The 23,565-nt window shown below is 31.3% G+C and overlaps 2 protein-coding genes across 3 annotated transcripts; one reads left to right on the top strand and one right to left on the bottom strand.

The window, feature by feature from the left end:
* The first annotated feature begins 2,858 nt into the window (after positions 1–2,858).
* On the top strand, positions 2,859–3,635 carry LOC107643068 (actin-depolymerizing factor 7-like). The gene is made up of 3 exons (XM_016346620.3): positions 2,859–3,038; positions 3,119–3,378; positions 3,485–3,635. The coding sequence occupies exons 1-3, from the start codon at positions 3,036–3,038 to the stop codon at positions 3,633–3,635; spliced, it is 414 nt and encodes a 137-aa protein (XP_016202106.1). The 5' UTR covers positions 2,859–3,035.
* Positions 3,636–3,884: 249 nt separating this feature from the next.
* On the bottom strand, positions 3,885–8,290 carry LOC107643066 (putative LRR receptor-like serine/threonine-protein kinase At1g63430). Of its 2 annotated transcripts, XM_016346618.3 has the most exons (13): positions 7,526–8,290; positions 7,231–7,369; positions 7,031–7,102; positions 6,765–6,908; positions 6,522–6,671; positions 6,255–6,371; positions 6,097–6,167; positions 5,678–5,917; positions 5,387–5,592; positions 5,157–5,292; positions 4,910–5,067; positions 4,516–4,731; positions 3,885–4,425 (listed from the first exon to the last, which is right to left on the bottom strand). In XM_016346618.3, exons 1-13 carry the CDS (start codon positions 7,617–7,619, stop codon positions 4,180–4,182), a joined length of 1,989 nt encoding a protein of 662 aa, XP_016202104.1. In that variant the 5' UTR covers positions 7,620–8,290; the 3' UTR covers positions 3,885–4,179. The 2 variants fall into 2 exon arrangements, with proteins under 2 accessions (XP_016202104.1, XP_020978790.1); XM_021123131.2 differs by having other exon boundaries at positions 3,885–4,731; positions 7,526–8,123.
* Between the last annotated feature and the right edge of the window lie 15,275 nt (positions 8,291–23,565).

Raw genomic sequence — 23,565 nt, 5'->3', positions numbered from 1 at the left:
TAATCCGTCGCGGTACTGAGCTCTATTTAAGGATTTATCGCTAGCCAATAGGTTACTGCATGCACAAGGCGGGATTCGAATCCCAATACTTGCTTAAGCGGACTAGTGAGTTAACCACTAGACCAACCCAACTTGGTTATAATTATTTTATCTTCAGTTTTTTGTTTTTTTGTTTTTTTGTTGGTCATGTCTCCAGTTTTTTTTTTCTTCTGGTGCAATGGATTTTCGCGTTGAGCAAAAATTGAGGAAAAGACATCATACGAAGAACCCAAGGACAAGGTGGTGGCAGATGAAAGGTGAGGAACAAAGAAGCTTCCTAAGACGAGTAGGAGAAGAGGCAAAGTGGGATGGGAATGGAAGCGCGAAAGAGATGTGGAGGGAGATGGCAAAAGTTATTAGAAGAACAGCAAAAGAAAGTTTTGGTGAATCTAAAGGAATAGGACCAAGAGACAAGGAGTCCTTGTGGTGGAATGAGAGTGTACAAGATAAGATAAAGATAAAAAGGGAGTGCTTTAAAGAGTGGTCTCTATGCCGCAACGCAGATAACTGGGAAAAATATAAGGCGGCTAAGAAAGAGACAAAAGTGGCTGTAAGTGAAGCAAGAACAAGAGCATATGAGGATCTTTACCAGTCTTTGGGCACGAAAGAAGGAGAAAAATGTATATATAGAATCGCAAAGAGCCGTGAAAGAAGAACGAGAGATTTGGATCAGGTTAAGTGCATAAAGGATAAGGATGGAGAGGTGTTGGCTCAAGAGGAGAAGATTAATGAAAGGTGGAAGAGCTACTTCTACGAGTTATTTAATGAGGGACAGAAGACTCTTCCGAGCCTTGGTCGGTTATGCACAAGGGAAGAAGATCAAAACTTTGACTACTATCGGAGGATCCAAGACTTCGAGGTAAAAGAGGCTCTAAAGCAGATGAAAAATGGCAGGGCAGTAGGACCTGATAATATCCCGATTGAGGTTTGGAAGGGTCTTGGAGAAAAAGGCATCAACTGGTTAACCAAGTTTTTTAATGAGATTTTAAGGTCAAAGAAGATGCCTGATGAGTGGAGAAAGAGCACCTTAGTACCTATCTACAAGAATAAGGGAAATATACAAAGTTGCGAAAACTATAGAGGGATCAAGCTTATGAGTCATACCATGAAGTTATGGGAAAGGGTGATAGAACGGAGGTTGAGAAAAGAGACACAAGTAACAGAGAACCAATTTGGATTTATGCCAGGCAGATCTACCACTGAAGCGATATACCTTTTAAGAAGGATGATGGAGAGGTATCGTAGTAATAAAAAGGATCTACATATGGTGTTTATTGATTTGGAAAAAGCGTATGATAGAGTACCAAGGGAGGTCTTATTGAAGGTTTTAGAAAAGAGGAGAGTAAGGATCGCATATATTCGTGCAATTAAAGACATGTATGATGGGGTCACAACTAGTGTGAAGACTCAAGGTGGTGTGACAAAGGAATTTCCTATTGGTATAGGATTACACCAGGGATCATCCTTAAGTCCATACCTTTTCACATTAGTCTTGGAAGTCCTCACAGAGCACATCCAAGAGCCTGTGCCATGGCGCATGCTTTTTGCCGATGATATCGTCCTTATGGGAGAGTCAAGGGAAGACCTAAATAAGAAGTTGGAGTTATGGAGAGAAGCTCTAGAAGTGTATGGTTTGCGCATAAGCCATAGCAAAACGGAATATATGGAATGTAAGTTCAGTCTGAGAAAGGAAAACCCTAATATAGAGGTGAAGATTGGAGAAAACAGCCTACGGAAAGTAAAAGTTTTAAGTATCTTGGGTACATCATATAGGATAATGGAGAGATTGAACATGATGTAAATCATAGGATCCAAGCAGGTTGGTCAAAATGGCGGAGTGCATCTGGTTTTATATGTGACAAAAAAGTGCCTTTAAAACTTAAAGGTAAATTCTATCGCACCGCTATAAGACCGGCTATGCTTTATGGTACAGAGTGTTGGGCAGTTAAAGGGGAGCACGAACATAAGCTGAGTGTAGCAGAGATGAAGATGTTGAGATGGATGAGTGGTCATACGCGATTGGATAAAATAAGGAACGAAGATATAAGGGAGAGAGTTGGAGTAGCACCCATTGTGGAAAAGATGGTTGAATCGTGTCTCGGGTGGTTTGGACATGTGAGAAGAAGACCGATAAAACATCCAGTCAGGAGGGTGGATGAGATGGAAGATGGACAAGGGGCGAAAGGCAGAGGAAGACCTAAGAAGACCATCTATGAGGTGATCAAACGAGATCTACATGTAAACGGTCTCTCTGTAGACATATACATGACAGAGCACAATGTCATCGTTTGATTCATGTAACCGACCCCACTTAGTGGGACAAGGCTTTGTTGTTGTTGTTGTTATTGTTGTTGTAGTTGTTGTGGTGCAATGGGTATTATTGAACTGGGCCATCGGATTTATCATGGATTACGCTTTGAAGCTGGATAACCATAGTTGAATTTGACACTACAAGAAAAATCCATTCAAAAGTTTCTCTCACCAAGTCCCAAAAAAGATAAGTTTCTATGGTATGAATTTAGTCGGGTACATTTATAAATCACATTATTTAATGATTCTTAATTATTAGCATTTTTGTACGAGTAATCAAATATCCCTCTCCCTTGATAATTAAAGATAATGACGGATACCGACATAAAAAAAATGAAGATAATTATGGAGAAAAAAATGTTTGTTAAAAGTGGAGGGTAAAAGTATCTAAATAAGCATATAGTTAAGAAAAAAAAGTTGATATTAATGGATAGGAATAATGATATGATATCTATAATTAAGGGTTCTCCAAATATGGATGATGTGGGAATTGGGTAATTAACTAATTACGTTAGTTAGTGTTGTGAAATTTTGCGCCTCTCGTGACTCCAAAAAACAAGGATCTTAATTCCTTAATTTCTCTGCATAGCTTTTCCTTCCATTTTCCCATTCTCTGTTGCTTGCTCCCCCCACCCTTTTCCTTCTTTCCACATTTCGCAGGGCGCTTCTTCATTATTCTTGGCAAAATGGTATCTCCATTGCAATCAACGCTAGTTATTGTTATTAATTAATTAATGTGATGATATTGTTTGTGTTTTATGCATGGCAGGCAAATGCGGCGTCCGGAATGGCTGTGCACGATGAGTGCAAATTGAAGTTCCAGGAACTAAAAGCAAAGAGGATCTATCGATACATTGTATTCAGAATTGATCAGCAACAAGTTGTGGTCGATAAATTAGGAGGACCTCATGACACCTACGACGATTTCCAGGCCAGTTTGCCAAACGACGAGTGTCGTTATGCTGTCTACGATTTCGATTTCACTACCGACGAGAAATGCCAGAAGAGCAAGATCTTCTTTGTTGCATGGTATAATAATATTCTTAGATATATAACCATTCATGTATTTTCTATTTTCTTTTTTATAATATTTAACGATGCGTGCGTGGGTGCGCACGTGCGTGCATGCATGCAGGTCCCCTGACAGTTCAAGGGTGAGGATGAAGATGGTGTATGCAAGTTCCAAGGACAGATTCAAGAGGGAGTTGGATGGCATTCAAGTCGAACTTCAAGCAACTGATCCAAGCGAGATGAGCTTGGACATTGTCAAAGCCCGAGCCATCTGATCTTAGAAGGAACCAATTCACCCTCTCTCATCATCAATTCGATCCCTCCTACTGTTTGTTTCATCATTTTCTTCTTAGCTTGGATTCAACTTCCACTAATCCAAAAGAAAACTCACTCGCATGTACTATTATTATCTTCGACTTCACTCAATTATATGCTCAACAGATATATTATTTTAGAGTGCCTGCCACTATTCTGTCATTTTCTTTTGTTTTCTTCTATGTATATTGATACAACCTGTTCTGTACTATAGAAGAGGAATAATGAATGAGTGGCTTGAAACTCAAGTTTGTTAACATATACATGCACTCTAAAGTCTAAACCTAATCCTAATATACATAATTCTTCTATTCAACAATTTCTGGAAAGTGCTTTACAACGAGGCCTTGTCATGATTAAACCTAGCATAATCCCTTCTATAGCAATCATTTACAATAGGAAGAGATAATTGAAAAGAAAGAACAAGAATAAGTGCTGCTTGCTCTTGTATATCTATGTATGCTTTAGTGTAGGATCTGTTAGTTTTTTGAGTTTTGAACTCAATTATGATAAGAGTGCAAGTTCAGCCCAGGCCAATGATGATGACTTGAGCTCCACGCTAGTTGACGTGTCGATTCTGCTCTCAAGCATGCCGCATAATTCTCGCATAGACGGGCGAGCAGTGGTATCAGGGTTGATACAGAGGCTCACTACTTCACATATCACTTTGAGGTCATCATATCTGAAATGTTTCAATTCCGGATCGACCACATATGACATCACTTCTGGCATTTCAAGATAGTCCTTGGCCTGCAGAGGCATCACATATACACGTTTAGCATAACCACTTAGCCAAACCAAACGTTTTTTAACATAACATTTTGTCAAGTTTTTTATTACCCAATCAACCAAGTACCCCTTGTTCTTGCAGTATGGAAGTCTTCCACTGATTATCTCCAGTAGAAGTACCCCGAAAGCATGTATGTTTCCTTTTGTATCGAGATGGCGAGCCTCGACGGAATTTGGAAGGACACAAATAGCACCTTGACTGCCAATAGAACCAGAATTCTTTTCTGATCTTTCAAGGATTGTCTTCCAACTTTCGAAATCAACCAACTGCAGTTCAGGTCCAAAGCAATGACAATCTTAAACAAGATGTTGGTTTCTAATAATAAATAGCCATGTGCATTACTCTATTCCATTCATTCTAAAACCGGAATAAGATGTTATTAAACATAATCATAATTGCTTGTGATTGCTAATTTACAAGATTTGAACTAGTTAGCATGCAAACCTTGGGGGAAAATTCTTCTGTAAGGTATACAGCACTAGAATTCAGCTCTGAAATAGTGAATGGAGGCTCAATTTCCGTATGTAGATACTTGAGCCCACGTGCAATGCCTATTATGATTTTCATACGCCTTGTCCAGGAGAATTGACATCTTTCTCCGTCTGTAGTCGTAAATTTCATGTTTAATGAACTGGAAACGCCTAAATTATAATACACAAGCTAAGAATCATTGGTAAGAAAGTTGACTTACAGCAATGTAGGTGCTCATGAAGTGTCCCATTTGAAGCATACTCAAAAACTAACATCCTTGTAAATGGAGTGCTCTCTCTACAATACCCCAGCAGTTTTCCTGTATTCTCATGATCTAACCTTGCCAAGTCTGCCACCTGAATGCCATGATAGCATAAACATTAGAGAACTTAGCTAAATATTTGTCTGCAAATCTTGCAATTTCGTAAGCACTTGAATGTTTGCATTTACCTCTCTTTGAAAATAGAGTTCAAGATATCCTGTCCAATGCTCCTCCTTGATGCAGAGGGAGATTACAGCAATCTCAGGTCCACCTTTCATGGTTCCCTTGTAGACCACACTGTCTGGTGATGACCCGATTATGTTGCTAAAGTCTTCGCAGGCAACTTCAAGCTCTTGTCTGGTATACCTTCTCACATCCTTCAACATCTCGGGGTCTATACAGTAATAAAGCTAATTACATTGAAAAACGGCTCTATAAACATTAATGTGAACAGATAGTAAAACACAAAGAAGCTGAACCTATATATACTGTCGTGCTGTCGTTCTGGCTTGTAGATTTTTTCCAAGGAATAATGATGGATGCTTTTTTATTCCACCTCTGAAGGGCAGCGAGAAGAGCAATCAGAAAGAGAGAACCAATCATGGTTCCCGTTATTATTTCTAGAGCCAGAAGCCAAACAGGTTTTGATGCTCCATGATGCTTCGACACATACATATTAGGATTCACCAATGGCTGGCTTCTTGCGGGTGATGCACCGGCTATGAGATAATATTTCATAGTTAGTTACTTTACAAGAATAAAAAGGAACACTAGGTCTTACGTTTCTAAGTATCACAGTAAATGACACTTTACATTTTAATCTATGAGATTATCTAGGAAGAGAAATCTTAATTACATTCATCATTTTTGAATGCTAAAAAGGTCATGTCCTGCATACCACATTGAATAGAGGGCCGCTGCTTTGAGTCTTTGTTCTGAATCTGAAGGCAGTTTCCTTGAAAGTATAAACTGATTGACAGAAAACATATTTTTGTTAAATATGATGGCGGAGTAGAAAACCAACCAACCAAGATGACAATGGTATCAGAAGAATACCTTGGAAGATAATGCAAACAATCAGGTATGCTGCCAACTAAATAGTTATACGAAAAGTCCGCTACTTTTAACTGAGACCAACGACAGAAGCCAGTTAAATTTGCATTTGTAGCATACCTGAAGAAATTATGGGAACTTTAAGGCATCAATTAACTAAAGTCAAACTTTGATTGGCATAACTAGCATTTTTCAAGGTTCACTTAAAGAATTATGCGAATAAGGATACAGAATGCCTTAACCAAAGTATACCAACTAAATTGTACTCACATCCCATTGATAGTTGAGGAAAAATTTGAACTGTCACCACCAGGAACAGGCCCTTGGAGCTTATTCCTATCGAGCCGAAGTTCTTGAAGGTATTTCAAATTCCCGAGCTCCGGAGGTAACCTGCCAGTCAGATCATTGGACTGCAGATTCCTACAAAAGAACACACAGAGAGGAATAAGTATAGGAGTAAACTGGAAAGAGAGTCAATATTTGTTTATCTATTCATCGTGAATTTCTTTTTACATGTCCACAAGTTCAGTTAAATTTCCAAGCTCTGGAGGAATTGGTCCGGATAACTGATTATTTCCCAAATCCAGCACCTTAAGGGACTTCAACATGCTCAACTCTTTAGGTATTATTCCTATGAGTTCGTTGCTGCACAAAATTCTACAAACACGAAGAACCAAAGTTTAGCTTCAACCATGACATTCTAGAACTAAGAAACTTGGTGATAACATAACAGTGATCAAAACAGAAGGTATTCAAGGACGAGGGGAAAATGAACATACAGTTCTTGCAAGTAGGTGATTTGCCCCAACTCTGGTGCAAGAAATCCCTTCAATGATGATCCTGAAATGTTTCTGCAAAGAACAACCCCAATCAATGTGCTAACTCGGAAAATTCATTTCATCATTTTGCTCATAACAATCATACAAGGCATTTCAAATGCAACAGAAGCAGAAGGAGCAATAAAAAAGTAATATCTTACAGTTTGATGACATGATCTCTAGCAGTAGTGCATAAGACACCAAACCAGTTACAAGGATCTGAATCTATCGTATTCCAATTGGATAGAGCTAGAAAAGGGTCATCATACATGGCTTCTTTGAAGCTAGAAAGCGCCCAAACTGCACAGAACAAATATAAAGCAATGCAAAATACTTCATTACATTGAATTGAACCCCACAATGTATAAAGTTAGCACATCACTAAAACGAAAACAAGATTTGAAAAGAAAAAAGTAATCAATTGAGATCTGAAAACAAAAGGAGTGAATGTCATACCTTCATTTGGGGGCAGAGAATCAGAAGCCACAAGAGCAAACGTGGAAACCAAACCCAGAAACAACAACAACAATGAAGTGCATAGCTTCTTCATATTTCCCTTTTCTTTCTCCCCCTAAAGTTCTCCACCTTCTGTTATATATCTAACAAGAACCAAAGACCTCTTCTTTCCAAGAACAAAAACAGCAGAACCGAATACATGACTGAAGAATATATGAGCTAGTTGCTACAACCACTTCAATGGTTCCAAAGAATGCATGCTAATTAGCAGTTTAAAATGATTGAGATAAACAAAGTGAGGAGGGAAAGAAAAAAAGGAAGCAGTTTAAAATCCAAGAATTAGTAACTGCCACTGGAAAGAATAACCAACTAGCTGGTTGGGAATTTGGGATGAGAAGGATGGTGACAGTGACACTGGAAACTGAACTCAAAGTGTGAAGAAAACCCAGAGAAGAGTGAGAACGAAAAATTGAAACTTTGATTCACAGAGAGTTTAGCTACAAAGTGAGTGCCAAGAATCAATGCATTTTCATCAAGAAAACTAGCCTCTTAATTAGCCTGAAAAAAAGGCACCTTTATGTTGAAAATGGCGGTTTTTTATTATTAAAAAAATGAACCTTTTTATTTTTGGGATGTTGCTGTTGTGCTATGTAACACTAATTAGGGATTAGAGTGAGCTAATTGGTAAGACTAGGGGTCCATTATTAACAACTAATTTGAGGGTTAAACAGCCAGCGATCATAATTATGAGGTCCTCAAACTCCTAGGTAATACTATTATTCTATTCTATTTATATTATTATATTTATTATTTATAATTTATAATGATAAACAAAAATGACTTTAGCAATTATTTTATTTTATTTGTTCAATTTGTGTTGTCCCTCCCCTCATGGATTGAATTCAATTTAACGTGTAAAGTCAGTGTCAATCAATTCCGTAGTTTTCTTTTCTTTTTAACAAATATTCTGACTTTTCGTTCATCTAAAATGTTATTTCATGATTAAACTTTGTTATTTATTATATTTTTTCGTTCTTAATATTTTAGAATTAATACAAAATTATAAAAAAACAAAGTAGTAATGAATTAATGATTTATCTTATTTAAAGAAAAGGAATAATGTTACAAATTACTCTCGTATTAAATTTTTTGTAGTGGCATATACTTTATCATTTTCAAAAAATATATATAAAAAATTAATTTTTAAATAGTTAATATTAATAATTTTTTATTGTAAAAATGTTTTTTTTTTGTAATTTTTATTTTTTAAAATTTAAAATTTAGAATCAAAATTTAAGATATAAAATTTTAAATTTTAAATTTTAAATTTTAAAAAATAATTAATATTAATTTAAAAAAATTAACTCGCTAATTAAACTTTTTTTTTAAATTGATATCACCGCAATTCGGAAGGATGTATGAAATCATCAAATTCAAACCACGACATGAATTAATATGACAAGAAAATTTTCTTGTAATATTTGACGTGGTTACTGATTATTTAAAAATGAATTAATATCAAAATTTAGAATTTATGAAATATGAATCCCTTTTGTCATGTATTGTATGTGATTGATGATAAGAAATTTTTTTTTGGTCTATATTATTGTCTATGACATAAATATTTATTTTAGATAAAAATATATAATATATCGCATAAATATTAATTTATGATTAATTTTTAAAAATGGTTGTGTCTTTTTTATTATTTGAATCTTTTTGTCTTAAATTTAATTTCGTTTTAAACAAAAATAATAACAATTGATTAATAAAGATTCTTAATATTATGCGGTTATATATACTGTGGTCTATTATTTTATTTTATGCTATATAAACATTTTAAATTTGTTACATAAAAAAATCGATAACAGTTTAGATTATATTATACTCATATATTTTATAAGGTTTAATTTTTAAATAAATTAATTGAACATGATACTAGTATAGTAATTTTTTTTTGTTGAGAAAATTGATTTATTTTAAAACATAATTAGGAATATATTAGTCGATCCATTCCAAAGGAAGGCTATATTTAGTACAATTACATATACATGTTAATGATAAATATATGCTTGAATAACTAATTAAGAATAAATCAATACTTATTATTTATGCGAACAATAATTGATTCAAAAGAAGTTTATTGTTTGGCCAAATAATAAATATTGAATTTTGTGTTTATTTTTTATTTTAATTATGTGATCATTAATCAGCTCAAAGGAAGGTTGGTGTTTGTCCAATTAATAAAAAATATATGCGATAATAAGGAGTTGAAATTCTCAAGTTTTCATGTGAATAATGAGTCAATCTAAAGATAGATTTATTATTCGACATAATTTTGTTGAGAATATTTGATAAATCGCACTAAATGAATTTATGTAGTTTATACGAGTATAGATCGGCCCAAAAAAGTTTTGTACTTGACTAAATTACATACAGATTTGTGTAATAGACATGTGATACTTATTTGATTCCATGTGAATAATAAGTTTGTCCAAAGATAAACACTTTATGATAAACTTATTATTTAAAAGGATTTATTATCAATGTTTAATTATTATATTAAAAATACAACTTACAAATTAATATTTTTGTCCAAAAATTAAATATTAATATTGTGTAGGGTATTTGTGATGAGCCTACCATTATATGAATTTTATTCATATAATATGTAGCTTGTGTGAATAACTGAATATATTATTTTGCTTTCAAGTTATATCTGCCAATGTTAATTTATTTTTAAATAGATTTGTTTGAAATTAAAAAAAAAAAAGACTTTCTGTTATTAATAACTTATATTTCATCAAATTAATTATTATCTCATATAATTTTTTGAGATAAATATAGTTGATGACTTATATCAGTTCAGTGGGAATAAGTATATTTTATTATTTTTATATGTCAGCGGCATGCAAAATTATAAATAAAGTTATATACTCAACTCTGAGAAAAATAAGTATAGTTTTATTAGATGACTCAAGAAAGTTATAAAACTCAATAGTGCGTAAGTTTTATTATTCTTTAACAGTAGTCTGATGGATAACAAATTTATACACTTATAGTTATTGTGTACTTTATTGGTATTTTTGACAGATATTTAGATCAATTAAGAATGAATCACTAAATAGTAGATAAATAAATCTTGTTATAGCAAAATATTACATGTTCACACATATGAAGTCAGAAACTAAAATTAGAGATTATTTGGTATTCAAATTCTGACTTTGTTGGATGTTTAGATAATTTGATCAATTGCAAGTATATTCATATGTTCATTGAAAGAGCTCTTTGGAAAGGTGTTAAAAAGACACTTGTTACTCTTTCTACTAAAGTAATTGAATATAAAACACTTTTTGAAGGCATTCATTTTAGTGACTACGAATACTTGTCACAAATTATAAAAAAAAAAAAAATTTGAAAAGACCACTTGAATTATTTTGTGATAATGTATTAGTAGTCTAATATTTTAAATTGTAATTAAACAAGAGTTTAAAGTATTTAAGTGTCTATTGAGCATATTAGTACAAACTCCATAAATGCATGCATATTTATTTAGTAAAAAATAAGCGCCCTAAGTCTTTTATGTGGATACTATTCAAGTGGATGTCATCATTTTATATGATACGTTGTTTCAGTGGAAGTGTGTATTTGGATGCTCATATGATTTAGACAAATTTAAGAATATAGATAATTCTGCAGAAATAAAGTATTAAGTTTCATTTTCACTTTAACTCATGATCTCATAAAGTTTATCAAAGTTTGGATCAATTGGAAATTAATAGGCATGTATGAAATCATTTTTGCATATAATTTTTGAATTTTTCCGTCCAAATTTGATCTACATCATTGAGTATATTAGTATGGTAATCATCGTAGTTTCGTTGCGACAATAATGTGATAAAAGTTGCGGTAATTCCGTAACTAATATATGAGACGGACCAGATTGTTAAAGTAACAAGTGAAATAGCATTCAGATATGCGCATAAAGTTTATAAAATGTGATTATCTCAGGAAAGAATATATGTATAGCCCAAGTGGGAGATTGTTGATAAATTATTTAATTTCCTAATTTGTTTGTGGGCAATACATATATTAATTATAATCACAAATTAAGCCATTTCAAATTAAATGACTTATATAACGGTGCTCATTTATTGTTATAAATGCTAAATTGAATAAGTTATAATTACTTTTAATTTAGAATTAAATGAGGATAAAACCAGATACTATCTTTATTTAGGCTTTAGATATTATTTTATTTGGATTTTAGGGTTTAGTAGATGTCATGTTCAAATATAAATAGTGACTTCAAGATTTTGGTTCTCAATACATCAAAGCTACTTTCATAGCTCTTTTTTCATCAGAGGAGTTGCAATTCAACTCTATTAACGATAAAGAAGGCTTTAGTTGAGAAAGATAAAAAAATCAAATTCTTCTAATTATACTCATAAATTCAGGTACGTTTCATATTCAAGTATTTCTTTTTTAAATGATTGAACATGGATGGTTTTAAGGTTTAAGAAAATTTTAAGAGGAGTAAAGTATTGTTTTTGTCCCTAACGTTTGTGATAAGTCCTAAAATTATCCCTAACGTTTAAATAGTCTTATTTAAGTCCCTAATGTTTCAAAATTGGCTCAATGTTGTCCTGCCGTTAGAATTTCGTTAATAGAATTGATGATGGGACAAAATTGAGACGATTTTAAAACGTTAAGGACAAAAACGATACATAGAAATAAATTTTAATTTTATCTTTCAATAATATCAATTTGTAGGTACATAGTTATTTAATTATTTTTTAATTTTATTCTTAATCACATTATTTTTTTCTAAGTAAATTTATTTTTTATTAAAAATAAAATCAAAAAATAAATTAAGTAATTATTTGTTATAAAAAAATTAAAATTATCGAAAAAAAGTTTTTAATAAATTTTAATCTTTTTTCGATAATTTTAATTTTTAATAAATTTTAATCTTTTCTTTAATAACTTTAAATTTTTACGATAAATAATTATTTAATTTATTTTTTAAATTTTCTCTTAATAAAAAATAAATTCACTTAGAAAAAATAATGTAATTAAAAATAAAATTAAAAAATAATTAAATAATTAGCTATCATAAAAATTTGATATTATTGAAGAATAAAATTAAAAATAAAATTTAACTAAATTAAACATTAAATAATTTTTATATATTAGAGACAAAAAGTACAATTTATACTTTATTGTATATGTATCATTTTTTTTCGCAAGTTTATGTACTAGTTATTCTACAAATATTTTATGATGAGTAAAAATTTTTAAGAGTAAAATTATAAAAAAATAAATCTATTTAAAATAAAAGTAATGTGATTAAGTGTAATTTACTTAGATGTGATTAAAAATAATTGAATAATTATGTACCGTAAAAAATTGATATTATTGAAGGATAAAATTAAAATTTATTTCTATATATCATTTTTGTTCCCAACGTTTTTGTCCTATTTAAGTGCCTAACGTTTCAAAAGCGTCTCAATTTTGTTCCGCCGTCAATTTTGTTAACAGATCCCTAACGGCAGGACAATACTGAGCCAATTTTAAAATATTAAGGACTTAAATAGGACGATTTAAACGTTAAGAACAACTTTAAAAATTACTCCAAATGTTGGGGACAAAAACGATATTTTACTCTTTTAAAAATTTTTAACAAGTGACATTAGAGTCTTTGTTAAAAAATCTTGATTTTTTATTTTTAAATTATGTTAAAAATAATATATGTGATTAATAGGTAGAATTTTAATAATAAAAAATTCTTGAAAATCAGCCATTTTTAGTAATGTGCCAAATCAATTGATTGACTTTTTTTTTATTGTTATTGTTACTTAGTCAGTGTAAAATATACATTAACTAAAAGAAGAGTGCCTTTTGAAAATTGCTAGAAAATAGAAATGCTTGCAAAATTCCACATTTTACAGTTGTTCTCCATAAAAATAATAATCAATATCTATGGTCTTCCAAATATAACAAACCCCACCTTACCTTTCGTTGTCTAGATTACGATTTTGGATATTAATATGCAACTAATACCTAATAAAGATTGCCATCATTCATCTGCATCTATCTCCAATTTAGTTTATTTAATTGTTGAATCAAACTCTATATATGTCTGCATCTTTGTGTCTGCATGTATTTATTTAAAATTTATTTATTAAAGCTTAGGTACAAATAGGGAAATACAACATAATCAAAAGCCAAACATTAAACATGAAAATTATTATGTTCTTTCCTTTACTACCCTGTTTGATTACTCTTCTTGTACGGGCAATAAAGTCTCTTCCCTATATACAAGGGATATATTGAGGGAGTACATTCATTTTGTACTGTAACGCTAAAAAATAAAAAATAATCAAAATTTATTTTATTTAATTAATTTTTATTAATTTATTTTAGTTATTAAATATTTTTATATTTTTATATTTTTTAAAATTAAAAAATTCTTATTATATATTTAATCAGTAATATTAGAAAAATATAAAATAATTAAAATTTATCTTATTTAATATTTATTAATAAATAATAAATATTAAATAAAATAAATTTTAATTATTTTTAATTAATTTTTTTTATTACCAAATATTTTCGATATTTAATTAACAATGCTTCCAAGCAATACATGTAATCAAGGTGTTACACTATATTGGAGTATTTTTCAAGATTGAGAAACCTCATCATGATGTTGAATCAATCAAGATTGTTGCACCTTATATAAAACGGTCATTCACAACATGATAAAAAGAAAGTATTATCAATTGACAAGTAATCAAATACTAAATAAATAATGGAAATGCAGAAAATGAATTTTATTTATTATTATTTATAAGGGACCTAAAATAATAAGTACGTAATTGAAAATGAGTATTGAAGGTGAAGCATGAAGGCATGTTGTCGGGTCCACAATATAATTTGAACTTTAAAAACATGACATGACTTTTGTTCTTTAGCTCTTGTAAAAGGTCCATATGTTCAGATCCCAAGTTGATGATGAGTCCCCAGTAGTTGAATGTTGATCAATTGGCATGAGGTTATTAAGAGTGCTAAATGTGCTTTTTACCCAAATAATTAAAGAACTACACATCTCCATCTTTATCCAAGTATTACATCTTTCTCATACTAGAGGAAATTCCTATAAGTAGTTTTATTATTCCCTGTGCTATTCTTTGTTTCTAGGTTGAATTGATTCCCTCCAAAGTCTTATTAAAATGTTTTTTTTTCCTACCATTATCAATTTAAGTCTAGTATTTTTTTTGTGTATTATATAATTTATTAACCAATGACACGCTCTTAAATATATTCTTAAATATTATAGAAAATAAAAAAGTCTAGTAATTAATATAAGTAACTTTATTTTAATTTTAGTGATTTAAAGTTTAAGTTTTAATGGTAGGATAAATTTGATTTGTATTTTTTTGTTTAATATTTTTTTTAAATTTTGTAAAAAAACAAAAGATAAAAATAGAAAACATAATTTTATTATTTTTACTTTTTGTTTGTTTATAAAATTTTATCAAATAAAAATATAAATTAACTAATTAAGTATCTGGTATCCTAAATAAGAAAAAAACATTACCTTAACTTTAATAATATTTTTTTAAATATTGTAAAAGTTATATATAATCATCATGATAACTACAATGATATATATATATATTAAATTTTTATCGAATACAACAGAGTGTATTAATTTCAGTACCATTTAAAAGGAAAAAAAATCTATTTAGATTTATCTATTTTGTGAAAAACATATATTAAGATTATAAATCAAAATTTTTTATTAAAAATATAAAAAATTTAAATTTTATTATATTTATTTTATATTTATTAAAAAATCAGAAATTTAAAATTTTCTTCTAATAATAATTTTATTATATGCTCTAAGAAAGCATGTTAACGAAACTCTCTATTTATATTTCCTTGGTGTTGTATGTGAAAATTAAATTGGTCACTGAAACTTCGTGGGCTAATAATAGCATGTCCTACCTAGCTATATAATTATTTTGCTGTTCATATTTTAACTACATGTCTTTTTACAATAACGCATACATAATATATTGTTCCTAAATCCTACGCAACATTATCAAATTCCCCAAACACTAGGATGTGTACAATTGACGCGGCAGAAAATATAGGGCAAAGTCTTACAAATGCTTCTGAATCTTATGATCTTTGGAGTTAGTTTGCCTGTCCGTGTCGTAATCAAAGTTGATTCAAGAACAAGCTAAGTAATTATATGAATTGGTTGGACACATTGGAAAAGTAAGAGAAAGCATTATAATTTGGTTTGGTGAGAGGTTAAAATTAGAAGGATCTAGGCAAAATATATCTTTTAAAATACATATTAAAATTATTACTAGTAAATCAAATTATTGGATTGGTCTAGACTCTAGTAATTAGTACAAATTAATTCTTGACTTATTGAACTAAAAAATACTGTTAAAAAAATATTATTAATAAAATTTCTATATTTTTTAAATAAATAGATAGTAAATACTTTAAAAACTTAAATTTTGTTTTTTTTTTATGTAAATTTTTTAATTAATTTTAATATATACTCTAAAGACATAGCTGAATTAAATCCAAATTAAAATTAAAGTAGCTAGCAGGTTATTACTGCAATGATGTGCGGGTTTCAAGTCAAATTATCTCTCATTCTCTCCGAATTCACAGAAGCAGCAAGAGTCAATCATTTTTTTGTGATGTTAATCATAACTTAGCTTCACGCTTAAGGCCAGGATAGCTTTCTTTTTTTAAATATGGTTAAAAAAGGCTATAGAACTTTCAATAATGGCAACAGTCATTAAAATACAATAGTATCATATTTTGAGATTCAGAAAGCGTACTTAGTTTTATTCATTATGATATTAATTAAGAATTAGGCAGAAGCAATAAGATAATTTTCGAATAAAACCATAATTAAGGAAAGCTTGCTCTCTCTAAATGGCTGTATGACAGTAATAACCTTTGTCGGTAGGGCAATCAATCAAGAAGCTAGAAATGTAGTAGATATAAGGTTTAATTATTCTACCCATCATCAAATTTTTTTAATTAGGTTCTTATATTTTTTTAAATTAAATTTTATATCATATCAAATTTTATAATTGAGTCTTAACTGTTACAAAAAATTAAAATTAATAAAATATTTTGTTAAATAAAATAATTATATATACCACAGATAAAATAAAAAATCTAAAAGATAACATCTCTTATTTTTTTTTAAATTACAAAAATTTCCTAAACATAAAATAAAAAAAACTCTACTCTCTCTCCTTCCTCTTTCTCTTTCATACCATCTATCTCTTCCATCAAATCTAACACTTCAAGTTCCATTAAGAGAAAAAAATATACCAATTAGTGTACTCTAAAAAACCTGGTGTTATATCTAATTCACTCTGCACGAAGAATTCACAGGATCCGAGACTAGTGAGAGACAAAATCGTGGTTTGCGATTGGAGACGTAGCTCTAGGGTTACCAATTTTGGTGGTGAAAAAAGTTGGAGTTGGAATTATCCTCGCAAACAGAATCTCCAACGGTGAGCGTCTCATCGGCGATTCTCATTTCATCCTGACGTGCACCATTGGAGCAGATGAATGTAACATGATCAAATCCTACATCATCTACTGTAAACCCTATTGCAACTCTCGAATTCAAAGGAACGATCATCGGAATCAAATCGGCACTGGTACTGGCATCATTCTCTGCAAGAGGTCCTAACGGCGTGAACCCTGAGATTCTCAAACCAAATTTGATTACTCCTAGTGTCAACATCCTCGCAACTTGGACCGATGCTGTTGGACCTACATCTCTCGATTCAAATTTCAGGAGAACTGAATTCAACATTTCATCTTGCTTCTACTTCTGTTTCATTTTGCTTTTGTTTCATTCTGCTTCTACTTAGTTTTACTTCTGCTCACTGATTATGTTAAAAAAAATTGATTCATTAAAAAATTCTGATTATGAGTTTTGATTATGTATTTTGGTTGTAATTAACTGATTATGTTATGAAAAAATTTTGCTTCTGATCATGTTAAAACAATTTTGGTTGTATTCTGATTATGTATTTTGGTTCTGAATTTATGTTGATTATGGCAAAAATTCAACTATAGAAGAAAGAGAACTTCTTGGTAGTGGTGACGAAAGAGAAGGATGAGAAAATGGTGGATGAAGGAGGGCGGGAATGGTGGATAGCAGTGAAGGTGGAAGAGTGTAAACCCCGCAAAATTAATAAATAATTAGTCAATAAATTAATTATTATTCAAAAAAATTAGAAAAATTAAATTTTATAATTTAGAGGAGTAGAAATATTAAAAAATATGAATTTTGACACTAATTTTAAAGATTTTGGCTCAAAACCGGATTAACGAACCGAACCGATTGGACCAAGCCCAAACCAACTCAAGGCCCAACCTATATAAACTTCCCAACGAAGCTTCCTTAATCACACTAAGAAAACCTAACCCTCCTTCTGAAAATTCAATTGTCTATAACTTTTAATCCGGAATTTCGATTGACGAGCTGTCAGTGGCCACATGTTTGTCTTGGAATTCTCTTCAATTCTATCCGAACAAAGTGGTAAGAAATTTACATTTCTCCCCCAGTTCTTTCTCTTCTCAAATTCATAGATTTTGAGTTTGGGTATTAAGAAATCGAATGATTTTGATGGTTTAGGTGAACTCTAGTAGCAGAAAAATACTGGGTTTTATCCAATTGATCCGTAGGTAAGGCAAGAAACTGTTGAACCCTTGTAAATCATTGAATTAGTAAACCCTATGATGACTATAGTGATATTGTGTGAATTAGATTGTGTTCTTGTTGATTTGGAGTTCAATTGGGCGGTTTGAAACGAAATCCGGGTGATTAAGTTTGAGAAATTGACATTTGGAAGCTTGGAGCTTGTGAAAGGAGAGATTTTTGAGGTGTTCCGAGCTTAGGGAGAAATCGGTCAAGGTATGGTTTTGGTTTCTCGTAGTTAATGTTTAATATCACGTGAAAACTTAGGCTATAAGACCCTAAGATAGGGATGAACTGAACGAATTATTGATGGATTGTATATATGGTATAAGATATATGGTTTAGTTGTTGTTAATAATTTGCTATTGGAGTTGGTTGGTTTTGAAAAAATATTTAATATTAGTATTTATTTGCTTTTGAAATAATTTGATACTGGAAATGATTTGAATGACTCAGAGGTGTTTTGTTTGGTGGTTGGGATCCTTGAAGGGTAGCAGAAGTTTAAATTTTAGAGAAAATACTGTCGAAATTTCTATAAGAATTGGAGTTTTGATTTGAAGTGTTGTTTTAAAAAGAAAAAGATTATTATGTGGCTTGTGTATTTGAGACTATTTGTTGATCCTCTATTACAAGATGTGATCGGGCACTTTAACTCACCGGGTTCCCCATGGGCAGGCATATATATATATATATATATATATGGATTTTGAATATTATATTTGACCTTGGAGTTTGACTCTATAAAATATTATATTTGAACTTGGAGTTTGACTCCATAGATATTATTTTTGAGTTTAGGGATGCGCACACAGAAGGACTCTCCAATGATTAACTACCAGGATATGTCGGGCTGACTATATAACTGACAAATAAGACTCATCAGCCATAAGATAGGCATACATCATGTGCATTTGTATGTTTTGCTTGGGTGTGCATTATTTTGCTTTGCTTAATTGCTTAACTCTGCTTATCTGCTACTTATTCTATTTGCTATAATTGCACTTTTGTCTGTGTTATCTTTACTTGAATTGTATGTGTATATTTTCTGAGAAACCCCTCTTGGTGGAGGTGTGAGGGGGGTTGTTCCACCGGTGATTCAGAGGGTTGAAGGAGACAGAAAGTGAAGTGTTAAGTTAAAGTTAGATTTAGAACTTGAATACCTTAGATAACTTACCTAATTTCTGGTTTAGTTGGGTCTTTAAGCTGAAATCTGAATGTCAGAATTCTAGGAATGCTTCTGGCTTTCCCGAAATCTTTTATATTAACTATGTGGGCACATTTACCATGCTGAAAAACCTCTGGTTCTCATTCCATATATATTCTTTTGTTTTTCAGATGCAGGTCGAGAGGCACCTCGCTGAGCATCTGGAGTTTCCTGTGCAAACGAAGTTTGGTTGTTTTGGGATGCTGTATTTTGTATTTATGCTATGTATATATGTATATAGATTCTCCTTTGTATATATTTTATCTTTGCCCTTCCTAGAGGTTGACTTGGAGAAACATGTGTTTGTTATATAGTTTGAGTTTTATTTTGGGTTATATATATATACTCTGGCTGGCCTTAACTTCGCAGGTCGAGTCTGGAGTTTGATATCTGTATTTTTGGAACTCTGATATGTATATTATGTTTTAGCCTTCTTTTGAGCTTATCTATCCATTTTACGATTATCTACGCGAGTGTGAAACGATTTTCTATTTTCGCTTTATTTAGCTTATTCTTCAAGACTCCTAGATATACTTTCTTTCAACTATATTTAATGAGCCTTTTCTTTTAGAGGTCGTAGTACTTCACTATCTCTACTTTACGACTTAATCGTAAGGCTTTGTATGGTAGGATGTTATAAAGAGGGTAGATGGTGTGGATAAATCAATAAATTTATATTTTATATACATTTTGTTAACGTTTATTGTTAATAAAGACTTAACTATAAAATCTGATATGGTATAAGAACTCAACTAAAAAAAATATAAAAACCTAATTAAAAATTCGATAAAACTATAAAAACTAACGTAATAATTAAACCTAAATATAAAGTGTATCAAAAGAAATGCATGTAGACCTAAAGTACATAATAACACAATAAGTGCCTTATTAAATTTCTTGTACAACAATCAATGAAATAAGAGGAGATAAAATTAAATAAACTACTAGCTTTTAAATGAAGTAAAATCATGATTTATTTGTCGAAAACGTTTAATAATAAAAAAATTAGTAAAAAATAGTTAAAATTTGTTTTATTTAATTTTTATTAATTATTATTAAAATTAATAAATAATAAATAAGATAAATTTAAACTGTCTTTTAGCTTCCTAGTATTATCGTTTATTTTTATACAATAAGGCTCTTAATTATTTAATTCCATTGAAGACATGTATACATGAGCTTCTAATACAACTTGCTAAAAAAGTACTTGTTAAATGCGATGGATTATCATCAAGTTTGCTTGAATATATATAATGATCAGTTTTTAAGAGAAATGGAAGGTTATGATATATGGAATGGCGAAGTAAAGCATGTTTCTTCTCCCATCATTTTGATATATGGCCACAATGTTAAAGTATAGGTTAGGTTATCATACACTTTATTGGTTCTTATATCTTCTTAATGTTAGATCCTTGTCCTTCTATTCCACTTCAATGAATATCATTATGTATATATTCATAACTAACACAATAGAGCCCCACAATTTCGTTGACCTCAATTAGAGTCTCTAAATTTGTAATTGTGGCTTTAACTGGCCTCTGTGATCATCTCCGTTACCAGAATGCTGATTTGATGTAATTACATGACACAGTGGATATTACTTAAACAACGGCGCATTAGTTTCGCGCCTAAACCCTTTGGAAACCACGTCATTTCAGTTTTTTGTGGGTTAAAACTCTCTTTCTTTCCACTACGACGATCATAAGTTGTCAAAAATCAAGAAAATTCTTACACTACGTGGTTTCCAAAGGGTTTGCACGCGAAACCAATGCGACGTTGTTTAAGTAGTGTCTACCATGTCATGCAATTGCGCTAGATCAGCATTCCAATGACGGAGATGATCGTAGGGGCAAGCTGGAGCCACAATTGTAAATTTGGGGGTTCTAATTGAGGCCAACGAAATTGTGGGATTCATTTTGAGCATAAGGCCAAATTTCAGGAGGCAAATTGAGATTTAACTCGGTATCATTCATTCCATGGACAGACACCACAAATTTAGTTGATCAGTTATATATGTTTGTTTTGGGGGACAGGGGAGCGAATTGGTCACCCATTAATTAAAGGTAACTTGTGATTATTTATTTATGGGTAAAGTATATTTTTTGTCCCTGAAGTTTACTAAAAGTTTCAAAAATACCATAAGTTTTAATTTGTTTCAATTTTATCCTTATCTTCAAATTTTTTGGTCAAACTATGGTCAACATTAATTTTTTCCAATAACACCCCCAAACCCTATTCTCTTTCATCATCATCAAGAACTCTCTTTCATCATCATCAAGAACATAGACTATCATCATCAAGAACAACAACTAGCCTACATCCCCGCCGCCGTTTGCGCCCCAACTTCGGCCACCGCAAGTGATGTATATCAAATCCTCCTTCTCTCTTTCATGGAGAAGACTCCATTACAAGACCCATCATTTCACCACCGATCCCTGACCATGGCTCCAACCAACAAGTACTACGAAGCACTTGAAATCGAATCCATCAACATTTAAAAAGAAGAAGCAAAATAAAAAATGGGCAACGGCAACATCAACAACAACAAAACACAACAACAGCTCCATGCAACAACAGATCAAAACTCCATAACAAATAAGAGGTACATGTCCCTTCTGATTCTCAATTACTTTATTCTACTCTTTGTGGGTACCGTATATATCTTCAAGCATGTTCTCAAAGATTTCAACAAAAAGATTCTATCTTTATCATCTTCATTGGAATCATGTTGGGAATCAACAACCTTCTCTTCTCATGGGGCGTTATATCTTTCAGTTTGCAAGTGTTGAAGGTAAGGTTCCATGAAAGTTGTTGGAGTCAAGCCAGAGATGCTCGAGCTTCTTTAGAGCTCCGATGGTGACCGAAATCCCACCGAAAAAGTCATTGTAGGACAAGTTAATAAGCTGGACTTGAGATTTGGAAGAGAAGTTCATTGGAACGTCGCTGGAAAATGTGTGGGAAGACAAATTGAGGTACCAGAAAAAGTTCGTTATGTAGCCGAAGAGCGTGCCGGAGAAGAGGTTGTGAGCGAGGTTGAGTAGCTGGAGGTTGGCGAGGTTGAGGAGCGGCGGAGGGAGGTGGCTGGAGAGGGAGTTGTTCTGGAGGTAGACTACACAGCAGAAGAAATAATGAGAGAGGGAGTGAGGGATGGCCGGATGGGACTGTTGCTGAGTAAGTTTGGGGATGATGATGAAAGAGAATAGAGTTTGGGGGGTGTTATTGGAAAAAATTAATGTTGACCATAGTTTGACCAAAAAATTTGAAGATAAGGATAAAATTGATGCAAATCGAAAACATTAAGGATAAAATTGAAACAAATTAAAACTTAGGGGTATTTTTGAAACTTTTAGTAAACTTAAGGGACAAAAAATATACTTTACCCTTTATTTATTTATGAAAATGTTTCTATGTAAAGACAATAGTTAAAATATCAATACATATTAAACTAAGTAGTTTAGTCAAAATATATCAAATTTTTTAAAGAATTTTGAACTATAGTCTTTACATCTTCATACCAGAAATTATGCTAATTAAATGCCCCATCATCAATAATACAATTGCATGACATGTATGATACCAACAAGTCCATTATGATGTTGTTCAATAAAATTTGGTCCAATAAAGGTGTAGGGTATGGCAGTGGCACTGTGGCTGGTCCAACCTAACCCCACCCTCACTTGGACCACTTTGTTAGCACAAGCCCAAAACAACATTTATTAAAATTAGGCTTCTTTTCTCAAAAATAAAAATAAAAATTAACTAAATTGAGTTAGTCACTAATCCACTTAAATAAATATTGGAGATTTAAATTCTGTCTTGTGTATACAATAATCTATTGGCCAACAGCAAATCTTTAAATGATTTATCTTTAGTGTTTTTTTTAATCAAAATTAACTTTTTTTACAAAAATATTTATTTCCTAACATTTCCTCTATTATCATTATCTTATAAAAAACTAATTCTTTTGCCCAAACTAAATCCTTTTTACAAAAATATTTATTTCCTAATATTTCCTCTATTATCGTTTGCGGCACAAATAAAAACTATTAAAACTTAACTCAAACATGAATTACT

This window comes from Arachis ipaensis, chromosome B5 (genome assembly GCF_059453495.1).
Source record: "Arachis ipaensis isolate K30076 ecotype BB chromosome B5, ASM5945349v1, whole genome shotgun sequence".
In the NCBI taxonomy this organism is placed as follows: domain Eukaryota; kingdom Viridiplantae; phylum Streptophyta; class Magnoliopsida; order Fabales; family Fabaceae; genus Arachis; species Arachis ipaensis.
Note: the sequence above shows the minus strand (reverse complement) of the source record. Positions and strands in the feature narration are given on the sequence as shown.

Bases quoted from the DNA above. Each gene is read 5' to 3' on its own strand.
- LOC107643068 (XM_016346620.3), top strand. The intron at 3,379-3,484 runs GTATAATAATAT...GCATGCATGCAG, and splicing joins AAGATCTTCTTTGTTGCATG to GTCCCCTGACAGTTCAAGGG.
- LOC107643066 (XM_021123131.2), bottom strand. From the start codon at position 7,619: ATGAAGAAGCTATGCACTTCATTGTTGTTGTTGTTTCTGGGTTTGGTT. The intron at 6,909-7,030 runs GTATGTTCATTT...TCGTGTTTGTAG, and splicing joins ATCACCTACTTGCAAGAACT to AATTTTGTGCAGCAACGAAC. The intron at 5,068-5,156 runs GTAAGTCAACTT...TTACGACTACAG, and splicing joins TCATGAGCACCTACATTGCT to ACGGAGAAAGATGTCAATTC.